The sequence below is a fragment of the Camellia sinensis genome, chromosome 4 (assembly GCF_055761805.1).
Source record: "Camellia sinensis isolate YWXY chromosome 4, ASM5576180v1, whole genome shotgun sequence".
NCBI lineage: Eukaryota > Viridiplantae > Streptophyta > Magnoliopsida > Ericales > Theaceae > Camellia > Camellia sinensis.
In genome coordinates this window covers 220106566-220129011 of record NC_138964.1, presented here as the reverse complement: position 1 = coordinate 220129011, position 22446 = coordinate 220106566, and the positions used below count along the sequence as shown (strand labels likewise).

At 37.5% G+C, this 22446-nt stretch overlaps 1 protein-coding gene across 1 annotated transcript; it reads right to left on the bottom strand.

Annotated features, from left to right (window-relative positions):
* Nucleotides 1-19096: 19096 nt before the first annotated feature.
* Nucleotides 19097-19939, bottom strand: LOC145824460 (uncharacterized). Its single transcript, XM_082924127.1, has 2 exons — nucleotides 19724-19939; nucleotides 19097-19624 (listed from the first exon to the last, which is right to left on the bottom strand). Exons 1-2 carry the CDS (start codon nucleotides 19937-19939, stop codon nucleotides 19097-19099), a joined length of 744 nt encoding a protein of 247 aa, XP_082780253.1.
* Between the last annotated feature and the right edge of the window lie 2507 nt (nucleotides 19940-22446).

Here is a 22446-nt window from a genome sequence, read left to right as displayed (position 1 = left end):
CTCGAAGCTCATTGGTACCTCACTACGAATGGGTTCTAATTTCTCGTCCTTACTTTTTCGAAGCTTACTGCACTGATACTTCACTATTTATAGGCCCATTCTTTTGCTTGCTACGCAAGTCCTAAGCTCTATGATTGCCACGTTGCTCCATTTCTCGACCACGTTTCTATTCTGTTGGTTAGGAGAAGTGATGCCACCTGTATTATTACCCGATGAATTTGTCCAAGAGCCATTAACCCCTTGTCCTTTTTACCAGCCACTAAATCCTTGCCCTTTTTACCATTCTAAGAGTTATTACTCTTCGGTAAAGTTGTGTTTTTTTATTTTTTTATTTTTTTATGATTATTAACTAGGTTCATGTCCAAAAATCTCCCCACCAAACTACACAACATCACTTACCGCTTACTCGAATATTTTATTTTATTTTTTATTTTTATTGTTTTTAAACCACAAGCTTCCACTAATTCACTTTTTTTTTTTGTTGATATAATAAGGAATTTTATTTATTAATTACTCATTATTTATTTATTAATTTTTTTTTTCTTTTTGTTTATATATATATATATATTGCCTACTTATGAGTGATTGATATCATCACGGTATTGAATTAAATTAAAAATTTGGGTGTCACATTTCTCCCCTCCTTAAAAGAAGTTTGTCCTCAAACTTGACATACCTTGCTCTTTAAAGAGGTGTGGGTACTTGGCTTGCATTTGGCTCTCAATTTCCCATGACACTTTTTCGACATGATGGTTTCTCCATAAGACTTTCACAAAGGTTATAGTCTTATTTCGGAGGAATTGATCACAACGATCGAGAATCTGCACAGGCTGTTCTTCATAAGAGTGGTCTTCTTGAACCTCCAAGTTCTCATAATCGACAACATGCCCTGGATCTCGAAGGTACTGCCAAAGCATCAAAATGTGAAACACATTGTGGACATTGGACAAGTCGAGTGGAAGCGCAAGGCGATATGCCATATGACCAATCCTTTCTAGTATCTCGAATGACCTGCTGTAACGTGGGTTTAACTTTCCTCATTTTCCAAATTGGATAACCCCTCTTGTGGGTGAGATCTTTAAGAACACATAATCTCTTATTTGAAATTCTAAGTCCCGTCTTCGTGTATCTGCATTGCTTTTCTGGGCAGTGCGAATTCATTGTTGGATGAGTTGAATTTTGTCGCTCGTTATTTACACAATCTCGGGAACTAACAGTTTCCTGTCTTTGACTTCCGTCCAACACAGAGGTGATCGACATTTTCTTCCGTATAGTGCCTTGTATGGTGCCATTCCAATACTTGCATGGTAGCTATTATTATAGGTAAACTCCACCAAAGATAGGTGATCATCTCAATTTCCTTTGAGGTCTAGCACACACACAAACACACACACACACACACACACACACACACACACACACACGTAACATATCTTCCAAAGTCTGGATTGTTCTTTCAGATTGCCCATTAGTTTGCAGGTGATAAGCCGTGCTAAACTTTAGAGTGGTTCCCAAAGCTTCTTGCAATTTGTTCCAAAAGTGACACACGAAGCGGGGGTCTCTATCGAATATGATTGAAACTGGGGTGCCGTGCAAACGAATGATTTTTTTAATGTATAGAGTGGTGAACTTAGAAAGAGAGTACATGATTCTGATTGGTAGAAAATGTGCCGACTTCGTCAATCGATCTACGATAACCCATATTGCATCATTCTTCACTGATTGCGATAGCTCGACCACGAAGTCCATAGTAATGTGCTCTCATTTCCATTCGGGAATAGGGAGTGATTGTAACATTCCTGCAAGCCTTTGATGTTCTGCTTTAACTTGTTGACAACGCAGGCAGTTGGAGACATGGCTTGCTATGCCTTTCTTCATTCCTGTCCACCAGAAGTGTTCCTTCAGATCGTGATACATCTTCGTATTGCCAGGGTGGATCGCAAACCTTGAGCTATAAGTTTGTACCAATATCTTTTTCTTAAGTTCTGGAAGGTCGGGCACGCATATTTGATTATGAAATTTTAGTATCCCATTGCTTATCGTGAAGTCAGGATCGAGCGTGCTTCCTTGCTCCTCGTACTTTTTCTTCAAAAGTTTATCTTCACATTGGCGGATTCTAATTTCTTTAATCAACTTGGGTTCCATGATTATTTTGGTGAGCAGTCCATTGATCTTGCGGGAAACGAGGGTACATGCCAAACTTTTGGTTGCCTTTCGACTTAATGCGTCTGCTACTATGTTAGCTTTACTGGGATGATGAATCTCTATATCGTAGTGCTTCGTAAATTCTAGTCATCGTCGTTGCCTCATATTCAGTTCCTTTTGTGAAAACAAATATTCAAGACTCTTGTGATCAGTGTAAATCTCGCAGGTTGTACCGTAGAGATAATAATGCCAAATCTTGAGGGCGAAAATCACCGCAACCAATTCTAGATCATGAGTTGGGTAGTTCCTTTCGTGAATCTTTAGTTGGTGGAAGGCATATGCAATGGCTTTCCCATTTTGCATAAGAACGCAACCCAAATCATTGTATGAGGCATCACTATAAATTACGAACCCTTCTGTTTCCATGGGGAGTGCTAGTGTCATGACCCGATCCCGCCCCTAAGGATTAAGGTCATAATCGGCCAATAATCATAAGATTATCTACAGCCTCAAACAATTTCAGAAATATTAAAGGGGCCAAAACGGAAGCAGATTCGAAAACTCCGTCCAATGAGCTGTGCTTACATGGTATAGCAAAATCATTCCAAAATAGAGTTTTCGAATCTGCTTCCGTTCTGGCCCCTTTAATATTTCTGAAATTGTTTGAGGCCGTAGATGATCTTATGATTATTGGCCGGTTATGACCTTAATCTTTAGGGGCGGGATCAGGTCATGACAGAGTGGTATCAGAGCACAAGTTAATAACTCACACATTTGTCCAAATGAGCAATACGCATCTAGAAAAGATCTAGGATGCATTCGTGTGATAATTATGAACTTGAAGACATCGAAAATATACTTAGACGTTTCGAAACAAATAAATGATTATGTGCTATATACTTTGTGATAATGATTATGTGATATGTACTTTGTGATTTGCTCGCATTACAACTTACTTGAATATATATGCTCTATTGTGTATGCATACTTGTGAATATTTTGTGTAAAGAATAATGCAAGTTTAATCAGATAATGGTGAGAACAAGAGGTGATGAGTTAGAGGAGTCCTCTATTGCCAGAATGGATAGGGTGGAAAGATTAATAGAGGAAATGGCAGAAACATTGAGACAGCAACAACAGTGGCAGCAACAATGGCAACAGCCACACCCTCCGCCTTCATCTCCACCTCCACCTCCACCTCCACCTCCACCTCCACCTCTAGCGCCGCCTATACAAGATCTACAGACTGATGATGGAACAATTGCCTTTACCAAAGAGTTTAAGAAGATGAAACCGCCATAGTTTCATGGGGGATTGGATTCGTTGAAAGTTGAAGCATGAGTCCTTAGCATAGAAAAGTTATTTGAAGTGTTTTCTTGTCTAGAAACACAGAAAGTAATGCTAACCACCTTCATATTAGAAGATGAAGCACGGAGGTGGTGGATGTTGATCCGTGAGAGTAATAAAGATATTGGCTGGACACGATTCTTGGAAATTTTCTATGACAAATATTTCCCACAATGTGTTCGGGACAGGAAAGTGTCAGAGTTTATGGAACTCAAGCAAAACAACATGTCGATAGCAGAGTACGAGGCCAAGTTTACTGAATTGGCCAGATTTACACCACACATGGTCGATACTGACTATAAGAAAGTGAGACATTTTGAGGAAGGCCTTTGAGATGATATCTTAGATAAGATGAATGTACTAAAGCTAGAAACTTACATTGATGTATTGGATCGGGCCATAATATCAGAAGCTAATCTAGCTAGGCAAAGCAAATCACCGTCTGATTGGAAAAGTAAAATGAAAGGCTTTTTCTCAAAGAAAAGGGTTTCAAAGAAACAAAATACGGGCTCCTCAAGCACTTCAAATTCTTCCTGAGATATATCACCAATGTGTAGCCAATGTGGTAAAAGGCACCGTGGGGTTTGTTACCGTCTTTCGGGGGCCTGCTTCAAGTGTGGTAAAACAGGGCACATGGCCAGGGATTGTAATCAAAACAGCGGGAAATTAGCTGCTAGCTCAACAACATTGATCCCAAAATCGGGAAACACTACGAGGCCTACTGCCATCGGGGACACCGTAAGGCAATGGAGAGTTTTTGAGCTTGTTCTGGGCAATACGCGGAACGCAGAAGCCATTGTCTTAAGTACTATCTTTATATGTAATCAGGATGCTTTTGTGTTAAGTGACTCCAGATCAATACATTCCTTTGTGACTTATGCATTTGCATCTAGATTGAGTAGACCTCTAGAATCATTACCATATTTGTTATGTGTATCTGCTTCATCCGGGGAATCTTTGTTGTGTGCATCTGTGTGTCGATTTTGTGATATGCGTATTGGGGATGCTACCTTGTATGTAGATTTGTTACCCTTGGACTTTAGACATTTTGATGTAATACTAGGCATGGATTGGCTATCTAAATACTGTGCTACAATTGATTGTGTGACGAAACGGATCGTATTTAGACCACGGGGATAGGAAGAAAACGTGTTTGTGGGTAATGGGATAGTGCCACCACCTTATCTGATATCTATCATGAAAGCATGTAAATTGATCAGGAAAGGGTGTCAGGGTTATTTATGTTGTGTATTGTCTGAACAGTTTGTGAATGTTGAATTGAATAGTATTCCTGTTGTTAGAGAATTTTCAAATGTGTTCCTAGATGAATTGTCAGGGGAATTGGTTGATAGGGAAATAGAGTTTACTATTGATGTTGTGCCAAGCACTCAGCCTATTTCAAAAACCCCTTACAGAATGGCTACTGCTGAAATGAAAGAACTAAAAGAACAATTGCAAGACCTACTGGACAAAGGACTTATTTGGCTGAGCACTTCGCCGTGGGGTGTACCGGTGTTATTTGTAAAAAAAAAAAGATGGAACCTTACGCCTGTGTATTGATTATCGAGAACTGAACAAGGTGACAATAAAGAATAAATATCCCTTACCTCGTATTGATGACTTGTTTAACCAGTTGTATGGATCACAAGCGTTTTCCAAAATTGATTTGAGATCCGGGTACCACCAGTTGAAGGTAAAAGCAGAGGATGTTGAGAAAACTGCGTTTCAGGCAAGGTATGACCATTATGAATTTCTTGTTATGCCATTTGGGGTGACTAATGCTTCTGCAGCATTTATGGACCTAATGAACTGAATTTTTAAGACTTTCTTTGATGATTTTTTTGTGGTTTTTATTGATGATATCTTGATATATTCAAAGAGTAGACTTGAACATGAATACCACTTGAGAACTGTCTTGCAAACACTTAGAGAAAAGAAATTATTTGCCAAACTAAAGAAATGTGAATTTTGGTTGGATGAAATTATTTTCTTAGGGCATGTTATCAACAAGGAGGGGATTTCAGTAGACCCACAAAAGATAGAGGCAATTGTGAATTGGCCTACTCCAACGAATGTAACAAAAGTCCGCAGTTTCATAAGCCTGGCCGGGTATTACAAACAGTTTGTAAAGAATTTTTCGAAAATAGCAGTACCACTTACCCAACTCTTACGCAAAGGACAACCCATTGAGTGAACTGATGAAAGAGAGTCTGCTTTTAAGAAATTGAAGACAAGACTAACCACTGCACCAGTTTTGACGTTGCACTCAGGTATGAAGAATTTTGTGATATATAGTGATGCTTCTTATAAAGGTTTGAGCTGTGTACTAATGCAGAATGGAAAGGTGATCGCCTATGCCTCTTGATAACTGAGACTCATGAAAAGAACTACCTAACACATGATTTTGAGTTAGCTGCAATTGTGTTTGCTTTGAAAATCTGGCGGCATTACTTGTATGGGGCAAAATGTGCAGTCTACACGGATCACAAAAGTTTAAAATTATCTATCCCATATATGTCTTCACAGCTCAATGGACTATGTATATTTTATATGTTTGCTTCCGCAGCCCCTAATTATATGTTATTCTGTTAAGAGGCCTTTGGTAATCCATGGATTACTGGCCGGTTGCGACGCTAAACCTATAGGGGCGAGTTTGGGTCGTGACAGCTAGTATAGGAGCCGTCACAAGTCTATTCTTCAATTCTTAGAAGCAATCTTCCTGCTTGTCCGTCCATTCAAAGGGTGTGTTTTTTTGAGTTAGCTAGGTCAAGGGTGATGCTATCTTCGAGAAATCTTGCACGAAGCGCCGGTAATAGCTAGCTAGACCCAAGAAGCTTTGAATTTCGGACACGTTAGTAGGTCGTGGCCAATCCACGATTGCTGTAACCTTTTGGGGGTCAATTGAGATGCCATCTTTCTTAATGACATGACCGAGGAAGTATACACTAGTGATCCAGAAGTCACATTTCTTCAACTTGGCATAAAGCTTGTGATCACATAGTGTCTCTAGAACTCTTTGCAAGTGGCGCTCATGATTTTCTGGCGATTTGGAGTATATGAGAATGTCGTCAATGAAGACAATGACGTAACTCGTCAAGATAATGTTTGAACACTCGATTCATGAGGTCCATGAAGGCCGCTGGAGCATTTGTGACGCCAAATGGCATGATAAGAAACTCGTAGTGCTCGTAATAGGTTCTGAAGATAGTCTTTTCGATGCTTTTTGTTCTGAATTTTAGTTGATGGTAGCCAGAACACAAGTCAATTTTCGAGAATACTTGGGCACCTTGCAGTTAATCGAACAAGTCATTAATTCGTGGTAGAGGGTACCGATTTTTTATGGTGACTTTATTTAGTTCATAGTAATCGATGCATAACCTCATCGTGCCATCCTTTTTCTTTACGAATAGTACTGGAGCTCCCCATGGTGAGGTACTTGGTCGAATGAAACCTTTGTCCAATAGTTCCTGGAGTTGAGTCTTTAGCTCTTTTAATTCTATCATGGACATGCGGTGATGGGCTTTTGAGATTGGTTGTGTACCAGGTTGGGTTTCAATGGTGAATTCGATTTCTTGATCAATCGAAGTACCAGGTAGGTCTTCAGGACATACATCCGAGAATTCTCGTTCAACAGGGATTTCATCAAGTATGGAGGCCTCTTATTGAGTATTGATCACATAACAGATACAACTACAACAACCCTTTCTTAGAAGTCGTTGGGCAGTCATGAAGGATATAACACATGGAGAGGGAGAGACTCCAGTTCCATCAAAGACAAGCTCGAGTTGGTTTGGTGATCGGAGGAAGACCTTTTTTGGCTTCACAATCAATAGAGGCATGGTTGACAGTTAACCAATCCATTCCAAAGATCACATCAAAGGTACTGATGCAAAAGGGAATCAAGTCTACGTGTAAGGTTTCCTTTTTTAAGGATACAATACAAGATTTGTACACATCAGTACTAAGGGCCGAGTTACCAAAAAGAAAATACACAGATAGTATATATCCTAAGGGTTCAGGTGTTGATGCCAACTTGGTAGTAAAGTGTGGTGTAACAAAAGAATGAGTTGAACCAGAGTCAAAGAGAACATGAGCTAAGTGACCACAAATAGAAAGTGTACCTGGCACAACATTCTCAGTAACTTTTGGGTTTCCAGGTACCAGGGCAAAAAATCTTCCTTGGCGTTTTTGGTCCTTCCTTATTTATCGCGGGTTTTCGGGCTAGTTCAGAGGGGCCGGTCGTAGGATTGGCAAGCTTTGGACAATGTCTCAGCAAGTGGCTAACTTGGTCACATCTAAAGCATGCTCCCGTGTCTCGATGGTATTGTCCCCAATGAGTCCTTCCATAGGTAGAGCAAGTTGGAATGATGCCACATCTAGGATTTGTAGGACCTTGATTGCTTAAATTGGTTATGCATGTATTTACCCTCTTGGAAGGCGCGACACTGGGTCTTCTATTATCTTTTTCCCAAACTCACTTCCTTTGGCTTGGTTCCCTAGAACGCAAGGCTTTAATCTCTTTTTTCGCAATGTATGCTCGATCCACCACCTCCACATATGTTGGTAGTTTCAAAACCTCCAGCCTGTCCTTGATTTCAACATCCAATCCTGCTTCGAATTTCCTGGCTTTTCGAGTTTTAGTGGGGACGACGTATGTCGCAAATCGAGCTAGTTGCATGAACTTGCTCTCGTATTCGGCTACCGTCATAGTTCTTTGCCTTAGATGTATGAATTTTACCGCCTTTTGTTTCTGCAGCGAATCTGGAAAGTATTTTTTATAGAATACCTCCAAGAATCTTGCCCAAGTCACAATATCTTATTTCTCCAAGGTAAGAAGCCACCATTCTTGTGTATCGTCTTTGAAGGTGAATGTGGCGAAAGTCACATTCTGCCTTTCTGTGCAATGTAGCGTGCGGAAAATTTTCTCCATATCTCTGACCCAAGCTTTTGTCACTAGTGGGTTTGTATTGCCAGTGAATATGATAGGTTTCAAGTCCTGGAACTGTTTTATAGTAGTTAGCTCTTCTCGTCGTTTAGGCAATCTGCTATTAATGTTGGTTTGTAGGGCTTGTAGAAAACTAGTAACTGCTCTTTCCATGATTTGCTCCATTGGATCAGTACCACTGACCGATGATCTGGTTCCATTTCCATCATTAGCCATTACTACAAGGTGAAAACGGTTAGTGAACTCCTTAATTTTTTCTTTTTTTTTGAATCACTTACGCTATGTTTGGTTGGAGGATTTGAGGAGGGATTTGGAAAGGAAAAAGGAAAAGTTAGGTGAATTGTGAATAAAATATACCTACATTTCACTTAGTTTCACACATTTTTTCCCTTTCCCTTTCCAAATCCCGCCCCAAATCCCTCAACCAAACACAGCATTAGTATACATTTAATTATCTATGATTCACAAGATACTATAACAGTATATATCACGATATCATATCTATGATTCATAACAGTACATATATCATTTTTACTTATGCAAAAGAAAACATATTAGTACAACGTACTTAAAATACAGTCAAGAGTTAATGTCTAATCCTATTAATACAAAAACAGAAAGATTAAACTAATCACGGTCAAGTCTAAAAAAAAAAAAAAGGATCTCCTGGTCAAATGTCTAGAAGGGACCGTTAGGCCACCATGAGAATTGGCTCTGGAAAACTAGCCCATGAAATAACCCCGCAAACTCACTCTGCATGAGGGGCTCAAACTCTCACCCATTGAGCTCTAATTCAAAACAACGCCATACTACCCAGACCATGTAGACAGGAATACCGTGATCATAATCCCAAAACTCCCGTCCGGTAATTCGCACTGGTATCTTCAAGTATGATACACTGTCAGTGAAGTCCACAGCTAGGGTCTGGACAATGTGCTGTGGAGGAGGTATCGTAGTGTGAATGTGGCTGCTAGGGTATACGTGTCCCCTCCTCTCTGCGAAGCCTAAGGGTAAAGGTGTGACTTAGAAAATGCGGCTGTCCTAGGTCCGAAGCAAGACTAACAACGTGGGTTGGCCCTATGTACGTCTCACGAGTGATGCCTTGGCTAAGCCTCCAAAATAAGAAATCCTCATTGAGTCGGTCAAGTGTCGGGTGGGCTTACTTGACAAGGCTCTCCGAATCACCCCAGCCTTTTAATAGGTTCGGGATAAGATGAGCTCCTGGGGGCTCGAACCAAAATAACTCCATTAGGTTTGCCATTTCCTACACCACAGGAAAACTTAGCCCAAAAATATTTATAACACGGTTTACTTGTGTTAGACAATTTTTTTTTTGTTTTTTTGGAAAACATAAAACATAATAATAATATAAGGTTAAATTTATTATTATTATTATTTTTGTGCCCAAAACCATTGCTCTGATACCACTTTTGTCACGACCCAAACCTGGTATCCAAAGGCTTGGCGTCGCAACAAGATAAAAATAAAATAATTCTAAAATTTCTGTAGTAGTAGCGCAACGGATAAATTAAATACATTAAAATAAAATAATTGGGTACCAAAAGTTTATTAAAAAGAAACAAAAATAGTCATTTGGGCTTTTATTTTATTACAAGAGTCCAACAAAAAATACAGATAGTACAAAAAAGAAAACACTGTGATTTATCCCCCATCTTGATCCCGCTAAATCTCGTCACCTGAAAGGGGTAACAGCTATAAGCACATAACAGAGTGAGAAATCTCATACTGTGAGTATAGGGGCATAAAATAGCCATGGATAGTTATTTAAGCTAAAACATTAACATAATTTAAGTTGAAGAAACAAATCATTTAAGTGGCAGAAACTGAAATACAAAAATTACATAAATAACTATAGTTACGGTACAGAACAGAACAGAACAGGGGTCACTGGAGTGACAATCAAAACATGGGTCAATGGATCCATGACAAACAGAGGACCACAAAGTGGCCAAATAGGGTTCTATGGTTATTTAAGTCCCCCAAGGCATGAGACTCCTATTGTGGTACTTACAGAAAATAATTGTTTACAAGATCTTTGTCAAATACTTTCTAAAATTTAAACAAATATATCCATCAGTTTCCATTTAAGCAAATAGAGGTCAGAAAATAATTCACATAATTGAAACATTAATATAACTACAAAACATAAATTATATAAAATAAATTGTGATAATTCAAAAAATTCGTAAAATATATTATGGTAACTCAAGACATACTGAAAATATATTATGGTAACTTAAGGTATAATATAACTCACCTTAAGATTGATCCTTAACTTTGAGTTTTCTACTACAACTCCTAGCTATACTCTCTCACTTCTCGAAGCTCACTGGTACCTCACTACGAATGGGTTCTAATTTCTCGTCCTTACTTTTTCGAAGCTTACTGCACTGATACTTCACTATTTATAGGCCCATTCTCTTACTTGCTACGCAAGTCCTAAGCTCTATGATTGCCACGTTGCTCCTTTTCTAGACCACGTTTCTACTCTGTTGGTTAGGAGAAGTGATGCCACCTATATTATTATCCCATGAATTTGTCCAAAAGCCACTAACCCCTTGTCCTTTTTACCAGCCACTAAATCCTTAACCTTTTTACCATTCTAACAGTTATTACTCTTCGGTAAAGTTGTGTTTTTTTATATTATTTTTTTAATTATTTTTTGTATGATTATTAACTAGGTTTACGTTCAAAAATCTCACCACCAAACTACACAACATCACTTACCACTTACTCAAATATTTTATTTTATTATTTTATTATTATTTTATTATTTTTTAAACCACAAGCTTCCACTAATGCACTCTATTTCTTTTTTTTTTTGTTGATATAATAAAGAATTGTATTTATTAATTACTCGTCACTTATTTATTTATTTTTTGTTTATATATATATATATATATTGCCTACTTATGAGTGATTGATATCATCATGGTATCGAATTAAATTAAAAATTCGGGTGTCACACGTTGGATTATGTAAAGATCCAACAGTGAGATGTGTCTTAGAATGCTAAACTTGAGTCCAACAACTCTATTTCAATATGGAAAAAAGGGGTTATTTTTCCAAATTGTTAAGACACCAACAGCTATAAATTAAACAGTTAAAAAAAAAGGGTTATGTTTTTATAGTGGTATAAATACAAACACCTTAATTCAATTTGAGTTCACAGCAAAACTTCTTCAATTATATTTTTCTTTTTTATTTTGCATAGAATCACTATAGAAGGTTCATGACAAATATGGCTGCAAACATGTCGAGCCGAGTTTTAGTATATTTGAACTTGTTTATTAAGATTTTGACGAATTCGAGCTTGAGCTGAAGCTAAATAAAAATTTAACGAACCGAGTTCGAACCAAGTTGGCTTAAGTTAGACTCGAGCTTGAGCCTCTTCATGAATCTTAACGAGCCAAAAAATATATAAATTCATACTTGCATACGAGACTAAAGTTACAATTAAAATTTTGATTATACAATTATATATACAATACATATAAACATTCTTAAAAAAAGTCAATATTTTATCAAAATAATAATATCTACTACCACTATTATATAAATGCACTATCTATAGTTAATTATTATTTACATTTATATATTTTAAATATATAAATAATATATTTATCTTATTTTTTATACATATTTTTACATTATTTAATATATAAATAATAAATATTAAACGAGTCAACTAACCAGCCGAGCTTTAGAATGTTTGAGCTTGTTTATTAAAAATTTAACGAGTTCGAGATCGAACTTGAACGCAAAAAAAAAATTAACGAACCAAGTTCGAACGAGCTCTTACCGAGTCGAGCTCGAGCCTGTTCACGAACGATTCTGTTCATTTGTAGCCATAATCACAAATAAAGAGAGGAAAATCATTTAGCATTAATGAAGATGTGGCAATTTGTAAAGCTTGATGCCACATTACTAAAGACCCAATTGTTTGGAATTTCGCAATCTCATGCTCATTTTTTGGGAAGAATTTTTAAAAATTATTGCTCGCTGCAGAATGATCACTCAAGAATACAAGTGTAATCATGAAATATTGTAACAAATTCGTGCTTGTTTAGCACTAGTTGAAAATCTACACCCAAATAGGATGTCTCAAGTTGATATAGTAAGATTTCATCTTCATTTATTATATTAGTTTTTTATTTTATTTGTCTCATATAAAAATTAACTAATTAATTAATTTAATATTTTATTGATACATATGTTTCAAGCAAAACTTTTATACCATCAAGATGAAAACAAATATTTTGCTTTTGAACATTGTTGGCCAATCTTGCAAGACAATATCAGGTGGCTACAGTAAAGTCAATGATACATATACCATTTTTCCCTGATTCAGCTCTCAAATTCCCTATGAATAACTACGTTTCTCTTGAAGACGATAACAGTCCAAGTGTTGGTAACAATCTAACTGTTGGTAATAATCCAATTGGTGAGGGTAGTGTCTTTATAAGGGATAAGAGGCCTATGGGTAGGAAATCTGTAAAAGAATTGCTTTGAAAAAGTCAAGCTGTTGAAGTTGAAATCCACAAATTTAACAATTTATTGGAGACATTTAACCAACACCTTACTGAGAAGGAAATGAAAAAAAACTAAAAGAGAAGAAAAAAGGGCTCAAGCATTATAGGAGATGAAAGAACTTGAGATAAAAAAGAAAGAACATTTGATAATGATTACGAACATTTCTCATTTGAACTCTTAGACAAAAGCATATTACATAATGCACAAAAATGAGATTTTCGCGAAGTGGTCTGCACATGTCAGCAACCCAAATTACTATTTTCCACTGTCTTCTAATAAATAATTATGAAAGAATGTATTTTTTTAATTTTGCAATGTCATTTATTTATCAATGTAATTTTTATTATTTATTTTTAAATATAATTTTTATTTTGCAATGTAATGTAGTGGTCCATGTAATTTTAATGTAGTTAATAATTTTATTTATTTTTTATTTTGTAGTCGTATGTTTTTTTTGGTGGGGTGAATTATATAAACAAAAATATTCAATTTTTTCAATATTTTATATTTGTCTAATTGGTTACAATGTAAATATTTAATTTTTTTAAAAAAAAGTTTAAAAAAGGTCACAAAAGACCAAAAATAAACAATAAAAAATAACTAAAAAAAGCTATATTCAAATAACACCTACAAAATTGGAGAATAAGTTGGTTAAGATTTGCCAAAATCGCATATGACCATTGAAGCACCATTTGTATAATTTGACAATTTATTACTATTCATTGTCAAATTATAATCATGATAATACTATTATAATGTTTATCATTAGAGATGCTCTTATTATACAGGTGCTTTGGAAAGGTGATAAAAAATTACTTTTTGACTTTTAACCAAACTTTTTGACTTTTTCATAAATGACTTGGGAAGTTGATAAAAAATTGTTTTTTTACTTTTTTGCTTTTTTGCTTTTTTGGATAATATTTATTTGAGTTGTCACATCATCATGGCTATATGTGAAATTACCAAACTACTCTAAACCAATACCTACATTTCCACCAATGATCCTATACCAATTTTGTTACTAACATGCGATTGAAATTAATTTTCGTGAGCCTCAAATAGAAGAACTCATTTTTTTTTTTTTTTGCAACAGAAAAATTTGTAAATTTTTTTAATTTACAAATTTATAACTACGACATTAATTTTTTTTGGAAATTTAAATTTATAATTTTTTTTTACAAATTGAAATTTACAAATTTATAGCCCGAGCTCACGCTGATTGCGCACCTACACGTTCCTAATGGATTTTCTAAATTCAATCATTTTTATGTCATCATCGCCCCTCGGGTCACGGTCGTCGTCATCACCCACACACGTTGCATTGGGCATGTCGTTGAAAATAAATTTTCTGCATTGGCCACCCTGTTGAACGCTTCATTTTCGTTTGAGTTGCGGCGTATAAAATTATGTAGTGCCATAGAAGCCCCCACCAATGGGACCTGCTGTTATAACCCTCACCATTGTTTACCGCATAACCACTGATTACCGTTAAACTAAACTGATTATGACTGATAAGCGAACTGATTGAAATACTGAACTGACTGACTGAAATCTAGAACTGAATTGACTGAGTATATCTGTTTACTTGTGCATTTATCTATTTGATTGTTTGATTATCTGTTCACCTTTTTATGCTTTTAACTGTTAATTGAAGGCCCTATCGGCGGCCGAATCCGGGAATTGATTGAGGTTTCTCGACCCTCATAATTAATGTGATTTTATGGTGTATTTACCTGAAATTTGATTTAGTATGATTAAATTAGATTAAATATTGGGTTCATTGCAAAGTTTGACTTAATTACAATTAGACCACTTAATGGCCATTATCTATGCACTTTTGAGCCTTATACGTTGAATTAAAACACTTTTGCTCAGCTCACTTTGAGCATACCACCGACTTGAGAGAGGGAGTGAGAGTGTCTTCATCTCTTTTGCTTGATCTTGCTTGGATTGAGAGGATTGAAGTATAGATTTCATATTTGAGCTCCTAAACCTTGAATACAAGACTAAGGTAGGAAACTCATCTCCTTATTGTTGTCATTGAGCTAGTTCTTGCATGATTCATGCTTCATGGTAGAACTAAGTCATGTTTTGGTTCATTGTTGTTGAAATGAAGCTCATTCCTTGCATGCATGTTAGTATTGTTGGATTTTGAGTTGAGTTTTTGGAAAATCGTCACATGCATGTCCATGTTTTGAGTGTAGGCCATGTTTTCATCATGTTTGTGAATCAATTGGCTTATTAGAGCATGTTTTGAAGCTTGAAAGTTATTTGAAGATCATGCATGTCATGTTTAAGGATTGTTCTTGAAAAATTGGTTTGAAATTGGGTTTGATTAAACACCCTTGGGCTTTGATTTCTCAAATTGAGTTTTGAATCATGTTTAACTATGAGTTTATAAGAGTTTTCCAGAAAATGGGCCCAAAAGGATCGGTTTTGATGCATTTGAGCTTGAGTTTGAGCTTGGAGGTGCAATCTGGAATTTCCAGATTTTGCACTCCCGCTCGAGCGAGGGAAGGTGACGCTCGAGCGTGGAATCCGAGCATCCAGTATCTCTGCACTGTTTTACATCTGCTCGAGTAGAGGACTGGGTGCTCGAGCGGAGTCTTGTGTCTCAAGCTCGAGCGGGCGTCAAGCGTCCGTCGAGCGGAGATTTCACCCATCCAGTACTTTTGCAGTACGCTCGAGCGGGGGATTTACTGCTCGAGCGGGTACTTTTGTCTGCATGTCCGCTCGAGCGGAGTGACCTACGCTCGAGCGTGACCTCTGTTTTCTGAAAAATCTAAAAATACTTTTAAAAGTACATCTTTGCATCCTCATCCCATTCTAGGCATTCTTAGGCCTAGTTTAAGACATCTTATTGAGGATATAGATGTAGAACACACCAAGGCAAATTAGGGATTAAGTTATTATCTTTCCCAGCTGTGTAGCTTAGTGTGTTCAATCTGTTAACTGTGTAGGGTTGGTGACTGGGGAGGCACGCTCTAGCATACTGTAGCCCAAACTCTGTGAGTAACAACTGTGTAAAGATATGTTCAAAATGATTATCTTCTGAACAATTGAACTGTACTGTTTTCTGAACTGATACTATTAATTGAATGAATGTATGTCCTATATTCTGAACTGTATTGTGGCATCCTTAGCAACTACTGTTACTGTTACTGTTACAGAGATCTCTGTCGGTTCCCTTGTTGGAACCACTACTGTTTACTGATTGATGGCCATCATTTACTGTTCGGTCTTTTAAGACCTACTGTTTACTGTACTGTTATGCTAATGGATGTACCACATATGACTGTACTGACTGAACGACTGAAATACTGATTTAATGAATTGTTTTCATATTGTAAGGACATTCATTCTTAACCTCTTTATGCATTATGTTATTCACTGGGCTTTAGCTCACTGCTCATATATATATGTAGGTGTACAGGCACCAGACCGCGGCTAGGAGCGTCAGGGTTACTCCAGTTTTGTCAAGCTAACTACCGTGCCTCACTGCGAGGTTCTAAGCCTATCATGCTAAGGCTTAGGGGTGTTTTAGGACTCCCCCTTCTGTACTGTCTTGCTATTTTGTAATAACCAAACGGATTGTATAGACTGAATGTTTACTGTACCGTTACATAGGGATTGGGTCCCTATTCTGAATGATTGTATATATTGTGTATACCTTTCCACTGAATGTATATATGTTTGGAAAGTCCTTTTGCATACAGACTGTCACAGCTCATTGGGCATTGTTTAATTACTATATTGGCTTCCGCCAGGCCCTGTACTTTGTTTTACTATACTACTGTTAAGCAGGCCTTCGGTAATCTCGGATTACTAGCCGGTTACGGTGCTAAACCCATAGGGCCGGGTTTGGGTCGTGACACCTGCACTTTCCCAAAATCATACCGAGGCATGTGATGTAGAAAACCCCATCGCGCTTTCCATACCCCGAACGTTCGCTCTATTGCACTCCATAACAATGAGTGGACCGTGTTAAATACTTCGTTTGCATTTCTTGCCCATCCACCCTCACGGAATTGTTCCTAGTGATATCAACAGCCCTTGAACGGGGCAAGAAACCCTTTTTGGTTTTTATACCTAGCATCAATGAGGTAATACTTGCCTGCGTATCATACAATTTGTTTCTACTAGTAATGTTAGTTCACAAAAACAAACATAGGTAATCCAACAACATTGCCCACCCCCAACTCATCTAACCTTCCTCTGGGTGTGGGAATTGTTTTGCCGGGTTTTGTGTTACTTCGTTAAAAACTTGGCTATCGTGCATATTACCCTCCCACCCGTACGATATATATGTAAAACATAAGTCGAAATCACAAACTGCAAGAATGTTCTGCGTGTGCCGTCCTTTTCGACCGAAATATGGTAGGGCCTCCCGCGGCTTCAAATTTGCCTCAACATATGTCCATCTAGGGCGCCAGTACAGTCCTGCAATGCAGATGTATCATATTAATTTATTTTGGAAAGTGTGTGTGTTGGAAAATGTCAAAACAAGTTTATTATAAAACGTCACAGCCATATTAATTTATGAAAACAATTTGCTACATTCATTTTTACGAACCGTGAGAACTTTTCACACTAACCCTGAATAGCAAATATTTTCATTGCGACTCCAAGTACGAATGTATGTTGTTTTGCGACCTCATCGGTCGACAGTGTGCTCTAGTAAATTTCTTTATTGCTTTTAGCACACACATAACATGACGCTATATAGTTTCACTTGAGTGTTGAAACGGTCTTCAATATCCCACGTGGGGAACCTCGCAACACGAATATGAACATACCGACACTCTCCACTACGTCCAACCCATGCGGCGCTGCGGAAGTTAGAGACCAAAATCGGCAACTAATGTGTTACACAGTGCTACAAACACGTCCCTCGGCATCCTAAAAGTTCGCTTAAATGCTTCTTCCCGACCTGTAAGCATTTTATCTATCCATAATCTACCAGTCAATGTTGATGTATGAAATAGAGTCCTGTCCATATACGCGTACTTCGTCGTAATGCATGCAAGTTTGACCCATACCATCGATGTCATCGTTTCCATCTTCCCAATTGTCTCTCAAATCTAGGCATTAATTTCTCTATTTCTTACGACACTTGCGGAACTACCCTCCTGCGGATCCATGGAGACTGTACACCAACAACAAACAAATAAATTTTCTACAAAAACAAAAGTGGGACACTTTGGCAAAATGAACAAAATATATGCAATTGAAACAGTAAAATTAACGTGTGCCACCAAACTCACATGTTTTCCCGTTGATGATGTTATTGCTAGATGTTAAATTTGTTTTCAACTATGCCAAATATGTGACCAACACTTTCACTTTGTAACAAAGCAACTTGTAAGGTAATGGTGAAAGAAGTTATGTTTGTTGCCTCCTCCTGTGATACAATATATAGACAAGAGCCTTCATATTAATTTTTTGGCCAACAACTGTGTGCATGTGATTAATGTACTCATAGGTGTACGTGTCCCATCACAGTCCAACACAAACAGGACATGATCCCATCCATACACATCCAAATTTGTACCTTGTCATATGCAACCTGGGCAGTCAAGTGTAATTACAAAATTTGACAAGCCCATACACTGGGCTACTGACATCAATGTTAAACCAACAATCATTGGTAAATGACTGGGTACACAACAAAACTGTCTAGCAAGACCCATGGTAGGAAAAAAAATGAAAAATTAAAACAATTAACCAATTGAAATTGTTTTTGCCAACAACAATTCAAACATTAATACAATTAACCAACAAGTTAAAAATTAAAAAGTTGAAACCAAACCACTACTGAAAAAGAAAATACGAAAAACATAATACAAACCCAACCATAATAGTTTTTTGCCAACATCCTTACATTACATAAACAGTCCAATTAATGAAAGATTCTAAAATTTAAAAAGGTGCAACCAAACCACTACTAAATAGAAAAAATGAAAACCAAAAATCCTTGTTGTCCCGGTTCTTAATCCATGTTGACGACACCGTCCTATCCAAATAAACGAACGCCACGACTACGCTTCACCATAACAGGTCGGTGGGTGATTACACGCTTCTCTTTCAACCAATTGAGAATGTAATCTAGGGGAAGGCCCATAAGTAAGTCGTAGTTATTGGGTGAATCCATAAGTGAGCAAGCGAATGAGAATAGTAAACCACCCCCTGTAACCCAAGCACCGTCATCAGCCTCGCAAGACAGTCCCCGACAGTGTTTTTGCCCTTCCCTGTAACCGCGTACTGTGTTATTTTCAATTCCCTATTTTGTTTACTAACAGCCTCAACAAGGTTGTCCATGCTACTTGCCACGGTACTAGGGACTGCCCGCTTGCGACGTTTAGCATTGGTTGAGCCGTCTACGGTGTCAAATAGCGAACAGTCCACCACATTCTCGCCAACACGATTTGGTACATCACATAGTGGTATGCCACCATTGAGAGGTCCCATGCCACTATTAGGGGTTGCAGTATTGTCATCAGTTCCATCAACATCGCGTATTTCAATTGGAGTCCACTCATGTTTTCCCGTTGCAGTCGCACCCACAAACACCTTTTCCATAAGATCCAAGTGCTCTAGTGGCTTTGTCTTAAACTTTGCACATCGGCGGTTCATCTGAGCCAATAAATGTGTAACAAGTAATCAAAACACAAAGGTGATTAACATATACGCAACACAAATATGTTGTTCTACTACAAATTCAGAAGTACATACCGCTTGCATTTTTGCCCACCAGTGGTCTGGAGTTATGAACAATCCTGAGTTGTGGTCATACCCAATCCCTATGAAGCCTTGGCTACTATCCTGTAGCTTCTTCCAAGCAATCCAATCTTTTTTTAGGTTGTCATATTTATTTTTCATTTGTTTGGTAGAATGTAGCAGGCCAGTTCTGTCCAGGAACTTATTCGCAAGTTTCTTGTAACTACTCATTGACAAGGAGCACAGCTAGCAGTTATCGTCCCCCATCTCTGCTATGACCAATTACAAAAAAAGCTTTGTGTTGCTATTGTCCCAAGTGCATTTGTGTACCGGTTCTTCTTGGGTTGGTGTGACACCCTTACTGCAAGTTCTTGACGGAGTGTGGGGTGAAGTGCGGGTGGATGCCATCACACAAGACTGTTTCACAATTATAGTTTAAACAAAAAAGTAGCAAGCGCAAACAATTATTTTATAGGTACGTATGAATGTAAAATGACTAGAAAAATACGTGATATAAGAACATACAACTAAAGTATAGTCCACATAAATTGATTGGAAAGTTCATCGCACATTAGAGCCACACAAAAGTTTGGTTACCATACACTAGTCAACGAAGTGATAAGTACAGTAAGCAGAATATTTAAATGCATCACATACGTAACAACATGATAATGACAACAACACACAAAACACCAACGACTTTCCTAAGGGTCCGGAGGCTCTGATCTATGTGAACATCGTTCGCACATAACCCAACATCGACAACAATCGGTGGGTGTTCATTACCAACATTTTCGCTACGGAACTCGTCGCACCAACGAACCCACGAAACACAGTGCTGCCGGAACACAAGTGCAATTGTTAGACGGAACGAATTCGTCTCAAAACACAAAGTGGCATATGTAGTTAACTACTACATGCACGAAGGAACGGTGATACGCACCGTGAGACATGGGCAAACATAGTATGCACGACTTGGGTTTTTGGTAGATCTCGAAATCTTTACAAGGCATTAGCCAAAGCCACATGCACACATCCTTCGTGGCCATAAAAAAATGGCAGTTGTTATCGATGACGCCATTTCTATTGTTTGCATTAACAGAAGTGTACATGTCATTAACAAAGAAGTGTAACAGTTGGTCTTACATGGAAGTTGTTTCATGAATGAACTTTCTTTCAAGCAAGTTGTTTAATGTTTGTACACTATTATGGTGCAAGAAGTTGTCTTATGAAAAACCAACACCGTAGGCTAACCATACTTCCTAAAACACACTGACAACTTTAGAGTAATAACAAAAGCATTGTGAATATCTAATTCCCAAATCATTTAAATAAATAGTAATAAAACAAAGTCCAAATGCTTTAGGCTACATTACTTTCTATTTCTGGTAGGTAATATAGGTGTAATGCACAAGGCTATAACATGTTATTGAATTTCAAAATTACTTGTTTATAAACTGTCAAGTTTTAAAATGTCCTTCTTTATTGGTGTAAAATAAAGATGTGATAATGTAGCTCTTTGTCAAACATTGCTCATGAAATAGATATCCTCTCCATTTTGGGTCTGACATGTGCAAAACTTCAATGGTTAAAGGGAGGGAGAGAGATTGTTAAACAATGAACTGTATTAGCAACTTAACAAAAACAATTGTGTCTTTGCACAAAGTGGCATATGTTGTAACTACACTATTCCATTTGCTGCTTTGGACTGTGTCAATTCCCACAATGAAAAATGTTGAAAGCAAATGGCAAAAAAACCACAAACATGTGTACACATTTGAATGCTTTGCAAATGGTTGTAACATTTTGAAGTTGTAATGTAAGGTTTTCTTCTCCACTCTGTACCAATTTTGACACCTTGTACTCAGATAGGTTGTGAATTGTGTGAATAAAGAGATAAGGGATCGGATTTAATTTTAGTTGTCATCCTATTCAAACAAATCAATTCCGTCAACAAATTATTTTGTGGTTGATTTTTTTTATTTTTTTATGGGGCTGAAACTTTGATGAGCTCTCATTGTATCGGAGGCTTGCAATTTTCAGAAAGCCTATAGGAATTTTTTGGTCCAGACAACAGGAAAACATGAACAAAGCTACGCAACAGTTAACATAAAAGAATCCTTTTGGGGATAAAAATATAAGTTATTAACGCACAAATATATTTGGTAAATTTGTACAACCTAACAAAGCCATATCAAGAACAACAACACACCAAAACTTTGAAGCTTTCCCTTCATTGTTGTTATCAATTCTATAGGAAATACGGACATGGAGAACCGACTGATACAATAAGGACCCAACCGATTGTGTAGACCAGTAAAATCCCCAAACATGAAACACACCAACGGTGGACTAATCGAAGGGAAACAAGCAAGATTCAACCACACATGCACAATTTCATGGACAAAAGGTAGTCGTATTTGGTTAAAATTAAACAAAAAAGCAAGAAATCTGGGTTTGTTTGTTCGTATGTCGAACTGCTTTGCAGCTAAGGATGGAGGCATACCTGAATCTGCGCAGACACCGACGACGCCGACGTGGAAGAGTGTGGTCGGAGGTGTTACAGAGGGCTGATGGTTAAGACGTCGGTTTGGCGAGGCGAAGTCACAACAGCGTTGCAGCGGTACCAAAAAGAGCAGTGAGGCAAGCAACATCGCGATGAACATCTGTGGAAGCCCTATTACAATGTACAACCCTAGACAACAACAAGGGTAGTACAGTCATTTCACTTAGTTGCT

What these genes read in the sequence shown, in the direction of transcription:
- LOC145824460 (XM_082924127.1), bottom strand. Translation starts at nt 19,939, where the DNA reads ATGAGTAGTTACAAGAAACTTGCGAATAAGTTCCTGGACAGAACTGGC. An exon ending in GGTGGGCAAAAATGCAAGCG is followed by an intron (nt 19,625 to 19,723) that starts GTATGTACTTCT and finishes TTATTGGCTCAG; the next exon opens with ATGAACCGCCGATGTGCAAA.